The 13,195-nt window shown below is 39.9% G+C and overlaps 1 protein-coding gene across 7 annotated transcripts in view; it reads right to left on the minus strand.

Moving 5' to 3' along the window:
• Positions 1–4,704: 4,704 nt before the first annotated feature.
• Positions 4,705–13,195, minus strand: part of FAM114A1 (family with sequence similarity 114 member A1) — a 107,780-nt gene continuing 99,289 nt past the window's right edge. For all 7 annotated transcript variants that reach the window (XM_042984730.1, XM_042984729.1, XM_042984728.1 and 4 more), the window contains 3 exons: positions 13,067–13,139; positions 8,412–8,465; positions 4,705–6,586 (listed from right to left, as the gene is read on the minus strand). In XM_042984730.1, the coding sequence (XP_042840664.1) occupies positions 6,485–6,586; positions 8,412–8,465; positions 13,067–13,139 (229 nt within the window). In that variant the 3' untranslated portion in view covers positions 4,705–6,484. The remainder of the gene's footprint in view (positions 6,587–8,411; positions 8,466–13,066; positions 13,140–13,195) is intronic.

Genomic DNA, 13,195 nt, shown 5'->3' on the forward strand with positions numbered 1-13,195 from the left:
AACCAGACATTCTCTCATTAATTGCCCTATAATATGGTTGTTTCCATCCTCTCATTCAGTTTTTACAGACTTTGATGTATTTGTTCATTCAATAAATAATTGCTGAGCACCTACTATGTGCCAAGCACCAGCTTTGGGTGTTGGGAATATGGTAACAAAAAAACAATATCTCTGTCTTATGGAATTTACATCCTAGTGCAAGAGACATATAATAGACAAGTAAGATACAAAGGATGTTAGCCAATGATACATCCTATGGAGAAAAAAACAAAGGAGGGAAAGGGAATATAAAATATTGGGAAGGCTGAAATTCAACCTGAAGAGATCTTGCTGAGAAGGTGGATTTTAAATAAAGATGTGGAACAAGTGAGGGAGGGAGCTGTGAGGCTTTCTGGAATGAAAGTATCCTATACATCCCTGACAGAAGATGCCCTCTAGGACCAAATAATTCTTTCTGACATAAATGGCTTGGCCAGTCTTTCTGCCCTGTTGTTCATCATTTGGTTTCTTGTCCTTTATCACATTTCCTAGTTATGGATTCTTTTTTTTTTTTCTGCAGAGATAGCAAACCAGAGCTTTTCTACACAAGTGTCAAAAAAGGCAATCATTGGTTTCAGTGAGAAATGGATCACTCAATATGAGGTTTATCACATGAGAGAGAATGGGATGTATATAGGTTGCCCACCTTCTCTTGGAATCAGAGGCACTGGCAGGAAAAAAATGTGGTTAGGCCTCTGACTGGGAGATTTGTGGAACAATTTATCTCTGCCTGGAGTCACAGGATGGGAAGAAAAGAGCCCAGATGTTGGCTGAAGGGAACTCAACCCAAGGGAGAGTCCTTTTTATGACCAGATATCTGCTTGTCCATGGGCTCTGTCTAGCATTTTATATAGTGCCCGGACATAAACCTTGGCTCTTCCAATTACGAGTTGGATAACGTAGAAATTATTTAATCCCTTTGAGCTTTCTTTTTCATCTGCAAAATGGGTACGATAATAGTAGCTATCTCATAAGACTGACATTGGGGATTAAATGAGATCACAGAGGTAAAGTGTCTGGAACATAGTAAGCACTCAGTAAATAAGAATGCCACCACTACTGCCATCACCACCATCATTTCTTGGGCTTTGTAGAGAACAACACCAAGTTTAGAGAAAGGAAGGCGTTATTTAGTATATCTTTAAAACATTTATTAGTATCTCACAGCACCTGGTACTAAAGAATAGCTAAACAGCTGCCTAGATGAGTCAATAATCTTCAAGGCAAGGAAAACAAAAAAAGTCCCAATGCTCCAGGCAGGTAGTAAAGGGTTAAGGATTTTCAGGAAGGGAAGGGTGGTGATTTACACGTTTCCCTGGCACCAGGGAAGGGGGGGAGGGGAGGAGGAAATGGAGCCATTTTAGGCATATCAAAGGCACCTGTGAGACAGGATGCTGTGTTGATGGCCAGGAAGCTGCTTGTTGTAAATGTCTGTGAAGCCAGTGATGTGGCTAGCCTGGGGTGAGAATAATCCAGGGGTGACCTTGTGTGGCTTCATTCTGTGTCTCTTTAGTCTCAGTTTGTCCTCAGTTGCATGGAAACAACCAAAGCTGACAACCAAACCTTTCAGCTACAAATCCACCTCATGGTGTAAAGAGAGCTAAACATGTAAGTGTTCAGATGTCTCTAAAAATAACAGATTATGTTTCTTTTGTTTGGAGGCTGTGCATAATACTTTCAGGTGCTAGCTAGTCAGGTCAAACTGCCCTGGGTTTGAATCCTGACTCTGTTTTACTAGTTGTGTAACGTTGGATGAATTATATAATGTCTCTGTGGTTCAGTGTTCTTCTCATTTGGGCAGTGGAGATTGTAATAATATCTACCCAATACTGGAATTATGGAGATTAAATGGGATAATGCTTATAAAACAGTCGGCACAGTGTCCTGCAGATAGTAAATACATATTATTTATTATTATTGCAATCTTTTGGATGGATTGTTTTCTGATGAGGTAATTGGGAAAAGGATAGCATAAACATAGAGAAAGGGAAAGGGAAGAAGAGATATAGAAGAGATAGGACTGTAAAAGCTGATCCTGGAAGAGAGGCATTTACTAACTGTCAAAAAAAAATCCTGAGAGAGAAAAAGGAGAAAGATGGCAGGGACTCAAAGGCAGAGGCTTAGCTTTGCTTTTTGCCAAGGTTCCATCCATCTGGCCTTGGCTTCTACGCTGGCTTTTTCCTCCAAATGGCAGTTCTAGAAGCCCAGCGGTGAAACCCAGGGCAGGGAGATGGATCATCTCTGAATCACCCTAAATTCTGTACTCATTGCAGGCATATAAAAATTGTACATATTATTCTTCTGCAGTATAGAATTCCTTTGAGACTAATAGAAGAGACAGGCCTGTCAAGTGAGTCAGCAGTGACCAAAGGCAGACATAATCCCATTGCTTTTTGGCTGACAACTCATGCAGAGGAAAATATTCTCTGATCCATACAAAGGCAAATGTAGCTTAAATCCCAACACAAAATTCTAACTATATTCATCTTCTATTCCCAGTCGATGAGGACCCTAGATGCCAGAAATAGCAAATACACCATCTCTTACCATTGGATTGTAATAATTTAATAGTTACTAAAGGTAAGATGCTCAAAGGACAGGATAACTCAGATATTTTCAGATCTAAGCAAAAAAAAAGATGAAAAGAATGATGCCTCTCCTCAGATTTGTTTAATAGTGGAGATTGTAGAGGAATATCTATTATGGGTGAACATACAGAAAATGAACATAAACCTGAATAAATCATGAGATATCTAGAAAAACAAAACACATGGTGAACTGCATGATTTTTTCTTTTATGTGAAGGGTGGCTGTGAAGGCAAAATTGCAGTTTTAAGATGGGTTTTCAGTGTGATCTCTTCTGATGTGCCTTCACAAACACAATCATTTAAGAAACCAAGTTGAGCCTGGATCTGAGTATCATAATTCAGGACATCCTTTTTAAATTAAAAAAAAATCTTTCATTAAAAAAGTTTTTTTTGATGTTTATTTTTGAAGGAGAGAGAGAGAGAGAGAGAGAGAGAGAGAGAGAGAGCATGAGTGGGGGAGGAGCAGAGAGAGAGGGAGACACAGAACCTAAAGCAGGCTCTGGGCTATGAGCCGTCAGCACAGAGCCTGATGCAGGGATCGAACTCAGGAATGGCGAGATCATGACCTGAGCGGAGGTCAGATGCTCACCTGACTGAGCCCCCCAGGTGCCCCCAGAATGGAGAGCATCCTTAAGAGGAAGATCAAAGGGCAAATTTTACATTACAAAAATTACCTTGATGCTGAAGAATAATTTCACTTACAAAATTAAACATGGATTGAAATCATGTATTATGATCCACCCCATCTGTTCAGCATACACTCTATCTGCCTACCTACCTACCTACCTATATCTATCTATATATCTATCTATCTATCATCTCTCCCTATTTTTTTTACGAAAGAAGAGAAATAGGTTTTTTGTTTTTTTGTTTTTGTTTTTTTTTTTGCATTTTTGCTAAATTACTTCCCTAAGATGTTATTCCTAGACCTCTGCGATGGCTTTGATTGAAATCTGCCTGCTCTTGTTTCTAAAAAGTGCAGCATGGCTGGCCTGTGCAGAAGGTGACTTTCCAGATAGGAGAGCTCCTGGTGGGTCAGCTGACTTCTACAAAGCACAGGAAATGCTCTCATTTCTGGGTTCAGACTTCTACATTTAGCAGCTTCCTTTAACCCACCCCAGGCTGGTGCTTCTTCATCCCCTCTGAGCTCTGCTGCTGAGGTCCATGGTTCCTTAGCTGGTGTCGCTGAGGCTGCTGCATACCCCAGCTGACTCCTGCCACCGCCTCAGCTTGTCACACTACGCATTTAATCATGAGTGTGACGTGCAGCCCAGTGTGAGACCCAGAGAAAAGACAGAATTCTGTCCTCAGTGGGATAGAATATTCAAGCTTACGCCTCTGCTTTAAGATTTGGGGCTCAATTTTTACCCTTTAGAGCTGTATGTATCAATACCCCAAAGCAATTTTTCTTGGATGCATTTTGCTTTGAATTGGAAATACACTTTTGATGTTTTTTATTTAATAAGGCACAGGCATAGGACTACATTCATTATTTAGACTGGAACTTAGTTTGCACTTGATGTAAGAAAAAAAACCTGGCACACTTGTTCAGGGTAATTGCAAAGAGTGAAACGAACCCAATTTATGTAAAGGATTATTGAAGGAATACAAAACTTCCAAAGTAAGCCTGATAAATCATTCATTCAGTAACTGATTGACATTTGCCCAGATTTGGATCCTGTGCTTTGCTAGGTTTTAAAGCAAAGCGAAGAAGCAATTATTTAAAAGTGATGATGAAAAACAGTATTGAAAGAGCAATCCTGGAGGGTGGATATATTTTAAGTGATTATTCTCTGTTAAATAATGTAATTCACAGACCATTGAGCTAGGCCCCAGGAATCATCTGTCAGCCTATGTTTCTACCTGGCAACCTTTGATATTTTATCATTAAAAGATATGTAAATGAAATGTAAATAATGTCAACCACTTTTTAAAGAACAATTATTTCTTTTATTCTTTTACAGATTTCTATTTCATTTTGTGATTAAAAATTTTTCTATAAACTATATGGGTGAAGTTGGGCTTAAAGCCTGTTTCTGGGAATCTAGTTCCTTTGAAACTACTTGATTCTATTACATTTCCAGTTAACATCTATAAATCCATCTGATGCTAAAAAATCTGTTGTGGAGAAATCGTAAATCTAAGTCCTCTCCTCTGCTCTGTACACAATACCTACAAAATTTATGAAGAGGTAATTGCATTTTTGGCAGTTAATTTTTCTCTAGACTTAATATCAGAAACATTTCAGGCAATCAAAAAACAATAGAAAAAAAAGCATCTTTAATTGATTCCTCAGAGAGTTCTTTTCCAGATTGTAAATAATTATTCTTATGTTTTCTATTTGGTTGTTTCAGGAGATACACAAAATGAAATGTAGGACACAAGTAAAATGCTAATAAGACATAGGATAATATTAAAATATTCCTACTTTGCCTGTATGGAACATAGGCAGTCTACTCTATCAGGGGAGGGAAAGCATATGTGAACAAAGGATTTTCACCCCTATAAAAGTACAAGGTTCATTTGCCTTAGAGAGAACCAGGGAGTAAGACATCTTGTGACAATGACCATCGGGATGCTGATGGAGCTCGGATGAACCCCCACCAGAATGAGTGTATGGAGCTCAGGAGAAGTGTTCACAGACAATGCCTCTCCTGGCCACAGGGTCTTCAGTGAAATCTGTCATGGATCAATCTACCACTTAGTCAAGCCACACATCCGTATTTTCTGCCCTTTAGAAGCGATGATGGTATTTACCACTGGGGAGTGTGATGTGTGTATTTATACAATAGCTTGACTCGGAGTTAAAGATGCAGTCTGGGGGTGTGTTGTGTTCAAATCCCTTTAATTTTCTATTCGGATATTTCCAGGCTTTGTAATTATGCTATCATGTACTTATGGTCACAAAAAGTCTAGTTTAAACTGAATACTCTTTTAGTACCCCCCTTTCATATATATTTTCACGCCATATATAAAGTTTGGGATCAAAAAGTCCAAGGAGTATGGAAAAATACAAGAATACATCGAAGAGCAGAACATTAAAAAGAACAAAAACACTAGTTTTACCTTGCTCATCAAACCTCTTAAGGTTTGGAAAATTCATTAGTATTTTTAAGCATTTTAAGAATTATTATTAATCCTCTTTTAGAGCATCTGTCTAGGGGCACCTGGCTGGCTCAGTTGATGGAGCTTGCAACTTGATCTCGGGGTTGTGAGTCTGAGTCCCGCATTGGGCATAAAGATTACTTAGAGTACCTAACTACTCTTTTCCTGGGTTCAGATCATGTTCTTCTATTGTGAGCACGCAGTAGGAGTTCAATGAAAGCTTGTTTTCAGAATGAATTACTATAAAGAGATATTTATGTTTCTCTTTTACTATAATAGGTAATATCTGTAAGTAGTGTTATCTTTGCCATATTTATATAACAAAACTAAGTTCAGTATAAGATTTGATTTAAAGTAATACCATAAGAATGGGACATTTAAAGGTGGGAATTTAAAGGATTAAATAAAAAGTATAGGATCTACCCATGAATTTCTAAATATAGCATGCTTGACCAGGAAAATGGAAATGAATATTGGTGAATGAACTTCAAATTAAAGGAAATTATCAATATAAAGCCTTGTAAACTTAAATTAACATAAAGGAAATACACTTATTTGTAAAAACAACCATATACATTAAGAGAAATGATATTCTCTCTCAACTTGCGTTCTCCATACTGTCCGTGCAAAATTGCTTGTAGAGTCCTCAAAGGGGCGTCTGTGGCCAGATGTGCAGAGAACATCCCCTTCACTGATATATAACAGAGCAATGTGGCCTGCCTTTTCTTTCACTAGATGGGAGTCTGGCCAGGTCACGGCTGTGCTTTTGAACAACTGGTCTGGATGTGTGAGACCTGCAGCACAGGCAGCAGCAGCTGGAAGGCATCCTGGATGTATGTCGTGCTATTGCAGCCCTGGGAGAAGGGAGAAATGTGGCTCAAGGGTTGTTTGCAGAGTTCAACCTTGACAATCCTTCCAGTTTGATAATGGTCCCTCCTTGCAAACCTCACAATATTGTAAAATATTTTTCCTTTAATGTTGGTGCTTAAGGCAATTGTAAACACAGTCCTTTGGATGAAATGCGTTCAGCTCTTAATTATCTATACTAATAGAAGAATTCACTTCACATGAGGCAAGTCATTTCCATGGACTTTGAGGCTACATCGATATGTGTGTATTCATGACCAAATATATCAAGTCTTCCCTATTCCTCTCCCAGACCAACCCCACTGTCCTGAAATAACACAAAAGCACAGTATGAAGGAAGCTCTAGTTTGCCCTAACCTAGAGATGAATAAACAGGAATGGGCTACATAAAGCGAACTGGAGATAGTACTGTGTAATCATTTATGGCAAATCCTTGAATGCATATGGGTACCTTCTACTTGGTTTGGATATTTGATGTTGCCATTCATGTTCTGTGGTATTGTTTTTTTTTTAAGAATTTTTTTTAACTTTATTTTTTATTTTTTAAAATTTACATCCAAATTAGTTAGCATATAGTGAAGCAATGCTCTGTGGTATTCTTGCATACCGCAGTCGGTCGAGAGGCTATGTAATGTTTCAGGTCACTAAAACATAAGAAAACTCCCACCGGGGAAATAAATAAACACTTGACTTCATATTCTTCATGACTGACATAGTAAATTAATCTGCCGATGCCTTCTGGGTGGCCAGGGGAGACATTTTCTTGTTCCATATTCTGCATCTGACTGCCTGGCTTTCCTCTTAGCTGTGTCCTCCAGAACCTGCCCCTATAGCTCCTTGTCCCTTCTGGTTGACTTCATCCCACTGCATGGCTGTGTCCTAAATGGTAACACTTGATGTCACCACTTTGTTACTTTTGTACCTTGGTAGTTTTCCCTAACAGTAAGGCACAATTTCTACAAACATTATAAATATATAGGTAGCCTTCCCTGACTTGAATTTGGTAATTTCCAAAAGCTGCAATTGACAGCTACTTCAGACAACAAAAAACTACTGTATATGCATTTGCCCGTGTTCAAACTGGTTAACACCCGTGGCTTCAGCTGGGTGCCCTGGGGCTATAGATGTGCCAGGTCCTTATAGCTGGGCCCCTGATGGAAGGTTTTCCTCCACCAGCCACAGGTAGGACACCGTGACTACGACTCGGGAATGTGGCCTCCGGGGCCTCTTCTCTCTTCCATCACTGGCTTCTGGTAAAACCACAGCAGTATCGGGACAGCTTCTTATCAGTGTTACAAAGTCCTGGTGAGCCGACAGGCCAGGGAGTGAGTGATCTCTGAGGACAGTGCCTCTGGTCACTGAACAGACAGAGGCTAAACAGTCAACTTTTCAATATTGTTAGTCTGAAGCTTAGACCCGGCTAAACCAAAGGTGATCGTGAATGGAGACAAGGGCTCATTTTTACAAAAATCACCATTGAGCAAGAATCCCTCATTGCAGCCAATAATCACAGTGTTAAATCTGGTGTCAAACTTGGCAGCAGAAATGTGCTTCTGCTGGAGGAAACAGCAACAGAAATAACGTGCAAGCTTAGCGTTTCTCTTTATAATCAGGAATTCTTGAAAATTAGGTATTGTTGCTTCACCCAAGGGTTTACAGCTGGTTGAGCTACACAAATGTGCTCAAAAGCGACTGTTGATGATAAGATTTAGAACTGGAATAACACTTGCTGCCTGGGAAAAAGACAAACAAAACAAGTAGCTCTAACATTTGCTTTGATTCAGAAGCACTTTCTCTCTGGGGGCCACTTACCTCTAGCAATACACTATTGATCATGGGGTTAAGAACCTCAGCCTTCTTGTTGCTCTGTGGAATCAAAAGGATGAAATTGACAGATTAGGTGCTCATAGTATAAAGCTTGCCACATAAAATGTCATATGATGGCTTTGTAGAGGGATCTCTTAAAGAGGAAGAGGAGAAGTGGAATGTTTATTATAGACCAGACTTCACATTAGGTGCTGCTTCTATCTAATCTCATTTAATTTTGACAGAAATCCTGGTAGGTAGGTAGGTAGGTAGGTACCATGATAACCTAAAGTAAGGATGAGAAAATAGGAATCAGGAAAGTTGAGTAACTTGTTTAAGGTCACATAGCTAGAAATTTAAGCTCAGACATTTTTTAACTATTGAAAGTTTGTAGCACGTCTGGGATTATGGGGAGGTGAGTGAGGCTGAGTTGCCCAAGTATAGGGCTGGATCTTGTCTCTACTTAAAATGTTGATATTTGGTTCATCATGATCTTTTTGCATTCATTTTGATTAAAAATTTTTTATATTTATTTATTTTTGAGAGAGAGAGATAGAGAGACAGCATGAGCATGGGAGGGTCAGAGAGAGAGAGAGAAACACAGAATCCAAAGCAGGCTCCAGGCTGAGCAGTCAGCACAGAGCCCGATGCAGGGCTCAAACTCACAAACTGCAAGATCATGACCCGAGCCGAAGTCGGATGCTTAACCGACTGAGCCACCCAGGTGCCCCGCTTTTTTAAATTGTACATGAAAATATGTATCTAGATGACTGAAGTTGTTTCCTTATCTTTTTGGGGAGGCATGGGGGCAAGGTAAGCTCTCACATTTGTGGGTGAGTTAAGCACCTTACTAGTCTACCCTAGAGCTGACCCTGGTCTAGACTTATTTTCTTTCTTTTAAGTGCAAACATGGGTCTTTGGTTACAGAGTGCGTCTTCCAGATTAGTAGAAAATTAACACATTCTTAAGTATAACTTACAGACAGATCTGGAGATTCCATTTTGCAAAACATGAATATATGTAAAGCACACAAAATACAGAGCCTGATATTAAGTAGGTGTTCAAAAAATGAGAGCTAGTATTAGTTAGTATCATTATTTCCACTATTGGTCTATCAATCAACAGGCTTCTCTATCTAACTGTTCACTTTACTCTTAGACAATAAATAACTAAAGGGACTGGAAAGACAGAGGGCAATCTTAATAGGCTGGTTTTCCTTACTGTATCCAGATGACTTTATGGTAAACAAAAATATATAAATGAGATAGATCTTTCCAGAGCAGCCCACTGTCATTGACACTACTTTACTGAGGGCAAAGTAATGTCTTACTGGGGAGACCATAATGGAGTCTTGGGGAAAAACTCCTTAAAACCCCAGTCGTTTTAGTAACTAACCAGAAAATCCATTATGGTATTTGCTTTCATGTTTATTTGATTATCAATAAACCTCTAAAATATAATCAAAACGAGGACAATAAAATGACATTGGCTTTCAGAATCAATGAGATGTGCAAGCAATTTAAATGGAGTCTGGAGAGCAATACGCACTCATTAACTTCAAGTTATGAATAACGGCTGTTTTAGAAAACAGAAACTTGATATAAATGATTCATCTTAGCACAAGATCAGGGGTAGTGTTGGGATGGGACGGCATTTCAGTAAACTCAGCTTTAGCTTTTTCCTTCTCCAAAGTGGTAACGTGTGTCTTCTTGATTTTGCGCATGCAAACATTTGTACACATGTGCATATATGTAAATGTGTACATATGTATACGTTCAAGTACATGCCCAATAGCTAGAGCCTTGCTGCTCAAAATGTACACTGTGAATCAGGAACATTGTTCTCATCTGAGAGTTTATTAGATATGCAGAAACTCAGTCCTCATCCCCGGTCTACTGACTCAGAACCTGCATTTTGAAAAGTTCTCTAGGTGATCTGCCTTCCCATTAAGATTTGAGAAGCACTGTACTGGAAGATGGCATGTCAAGAGAAATGGGAAGCAGTGCTGTGAATATTACCCACTAATGTAAACAAGTGAATGTTTAATGTGAATCATATACAATATACTACACACACACACACACACACACACACACACACACACACGTACAGACACATATATCCTCATCAGTAGGCAGCCATAGAGAAACAGTTGGCCATCTGTCTCACCCCTTTGGGCCTCAGTTTCCCACCTAGTGAGCTGGGGAAAGAGTCAGAAGCTTTGGGAAGCTGAGTCGCCGAGGCCATGTCATCCTGATTAGGACCTCACACCTCTCTGTGAATCTGGCAGTTACACCAAAGTCCCTGGGTGTCTGTCACTCAGACAACACCGAGCACACACGTGCATTTCATCAAGCCTATCATATCAATGAACTTCTGTCTCCCTCTTCACTCTGTCTACATACAGAAGCTCTTATTGTGGAAGCCCCCAAATTATACAAGTATAAGCGTTGATGTTTTACAAAATAGGAGAAACAAACCAGATTCCTCGACAACAGAATGGATAGGTGGTATGTAGTTCATCCCTGATTAATCGAGTCGCTTACAGAAGTGTGGGAAACACACATTTCCTGACAGGTCCGCAATCATTTCCACTTCTTTTGAGAACTGACCTTGGCCTTGGTGGGTAGCAGGGTGGGGGAAAGTGCACCCCAGCAGCCAGGTAGGTCTGCATGATATGATCCTGTCCCCAGTCACTACGGGTGATACCAAGTGGACATGTGACCCACTGATGAGCCTTTCAGTAGTCTCACCCAGGAACTCAGAATATGAATGGAGAGACATGGGGTCTGGGAAATTCTACAATTGAGTCACATTAATGGCAATGCTTTGGAGAGAGAGGGAATACATATTCTGGTGCTGGATCCCCACAGCTGCTCACATTCCTCTACTGCCTTTAATAAAGTCCCTTTTCTGTCTAGATTACGTACAGCTTGTTTCTGTCACTTCCTGTTATAGATTGAATTATGTACTCCCAGAAAGATATATTGAAATCCCAACCTCCAAGACATCAGAATGTGACCTTACTTGGAGATAGGGTCATTGCAGATGTAATAAGTTAAGATGAGGTCCCACCGGTCATACCTTAATCGAATATGAATGGTGTCCTTATAAGGAGAGAGAAATCTGGACACAGAAATACACAGAGAGAGGATGATGTGAAGGCAGAGAAAGAGATTATAGTTACACTGCCATGAGCCAAAGAATGCCTGGGGCTATAGCTGCTGGAAAAGGCAAGGAAGGATTCTCCTCTAGAGGCTTCTTGAGAGGGCATGTCCCTGCTGACACCTTGGTTTTAGACTTCCGGTCTCCAGAACTGTGAGACAATAAATTTCTCTTGTTTAAGCCCCCCCTTTGCATGGTACCCATTATGGCAACCCTGGAAAACTAACACATTTGCAACCAAAAAACACCCTAACAAAAAAAAGGAAATAAAATTTGCTGTTTCTCATGGCAAGAATCATCTGCCCTTGAATCCAGGGCCTTAAAAGAAAAAGTAGAAAGATTACAGTGGAGGAGGGGAATGCCTGGGTGGCTCAGAGGTTAAGCATCCAATGTCAGCTCAGGTCATGATCTCACAGTTCATGAGTTCCTGAGTTGGAGCTCTGTCTGCATCAAGCTCTGTGCTGACAGCTCAGCGCCTGGAGCCTGCTTCAGATTCTGTCTACCTCTCTCTCTGCCCCTCCCCTGCTCAGTTCTGTTTCTCTCCCTCTCAAAAATAAATAAACATTAAAAAACGTTTTTTTTTTTAAAAGGAGAAACATTTTTTAAAAAAGAGAAAGGTTAAAAAGGAATATTTCCCACTTGTCTTCCCAATCCCACTAAGGTAGGGTTATATAATGTGACTGGCTTCTGAAGAAAATAACCAGAAGCCACACCTCCAAACGCCAAACCTTTCAAACTTGTTACCTTGAGAATAGAAACACTTATGCCAACAGGTAGAATTTTTTTCTTTTGGTTAAAGTTGAAGAGTAATAATAAGGAAACCTCTCACAGTGGGTGGCATAAACAACAGGTTCTGAGGGTAATAGTGAATGTGAGTATTCAAAATTATTTTCATAGGATAGATAGATAGATAGATAGATAGATAGATAGATAGAAAGAATTATATATCACAAGTATTAAGCAATGAAAGGAACCTTTATTTGACTTTTTTTTTTTTAATTTTTTTTTAACGTTTATTTATTTTTGAGACAGAGAGAGGCAGAGCATGAACAGGGGAGGGGCAGAGAGAGAGGGAGACACAAAATCTGAAACAGGCTCCAGGCTCTGAGCTGTCAGCACAGAGCCTGACGCGGGGCTCGAACTCACGGACTGTGAGATCATGACCTGAGCCGAAGTCGGACGCTTAACCAACCGAGCCACCCAGGCGCCCCTATTTGACTTCTTTTTAAACAAATAGAGGAAATGAGGCCCAGAGATGTTTCAAGACCCACTTAATACCTTGTAAGTCAGAGATGGCAGCATCAGGATAGAACCCAGTCAGATGAGAGCCCTAAGTTACCTGTTCTAACAGAAGGTGCTCCTGGCCTGGTTTTAGTAAACATCATGGCGCTGCTTCTGTTTTACGGAGCCAACAAAGAAGGCACTGCACTTCTCACAGCTCCTCATAGGCTCATCTCCCAAAACAGGTGAAAAAAAAATCACTATGATAAACTTACCCCAACAGTGGTTAAAGAATTCGTAAACTTCTTTGATAAGGAGGCCACTTCTTTACACATTGCAGTAGTTAATCTGCAAGAAAATAGGAGGTTTGGGGGGTTTTTCCATAAGATAAAATAATTTAAAAA

This window comes from Panthera tigris, chromosome B1 (assembly GCF_018350195.1).
Source record: "Panthera tigris isolate Pti1 chromosome B1, P.tigris_Pti1_mat1.1, whole genome shotgun sequence".
Taxonomy (NCBI): Eukaryota; Metazoa; Chordata; class Mammalia; order Carnivora; family Felidae; genus Panthera; species Panthera tigris.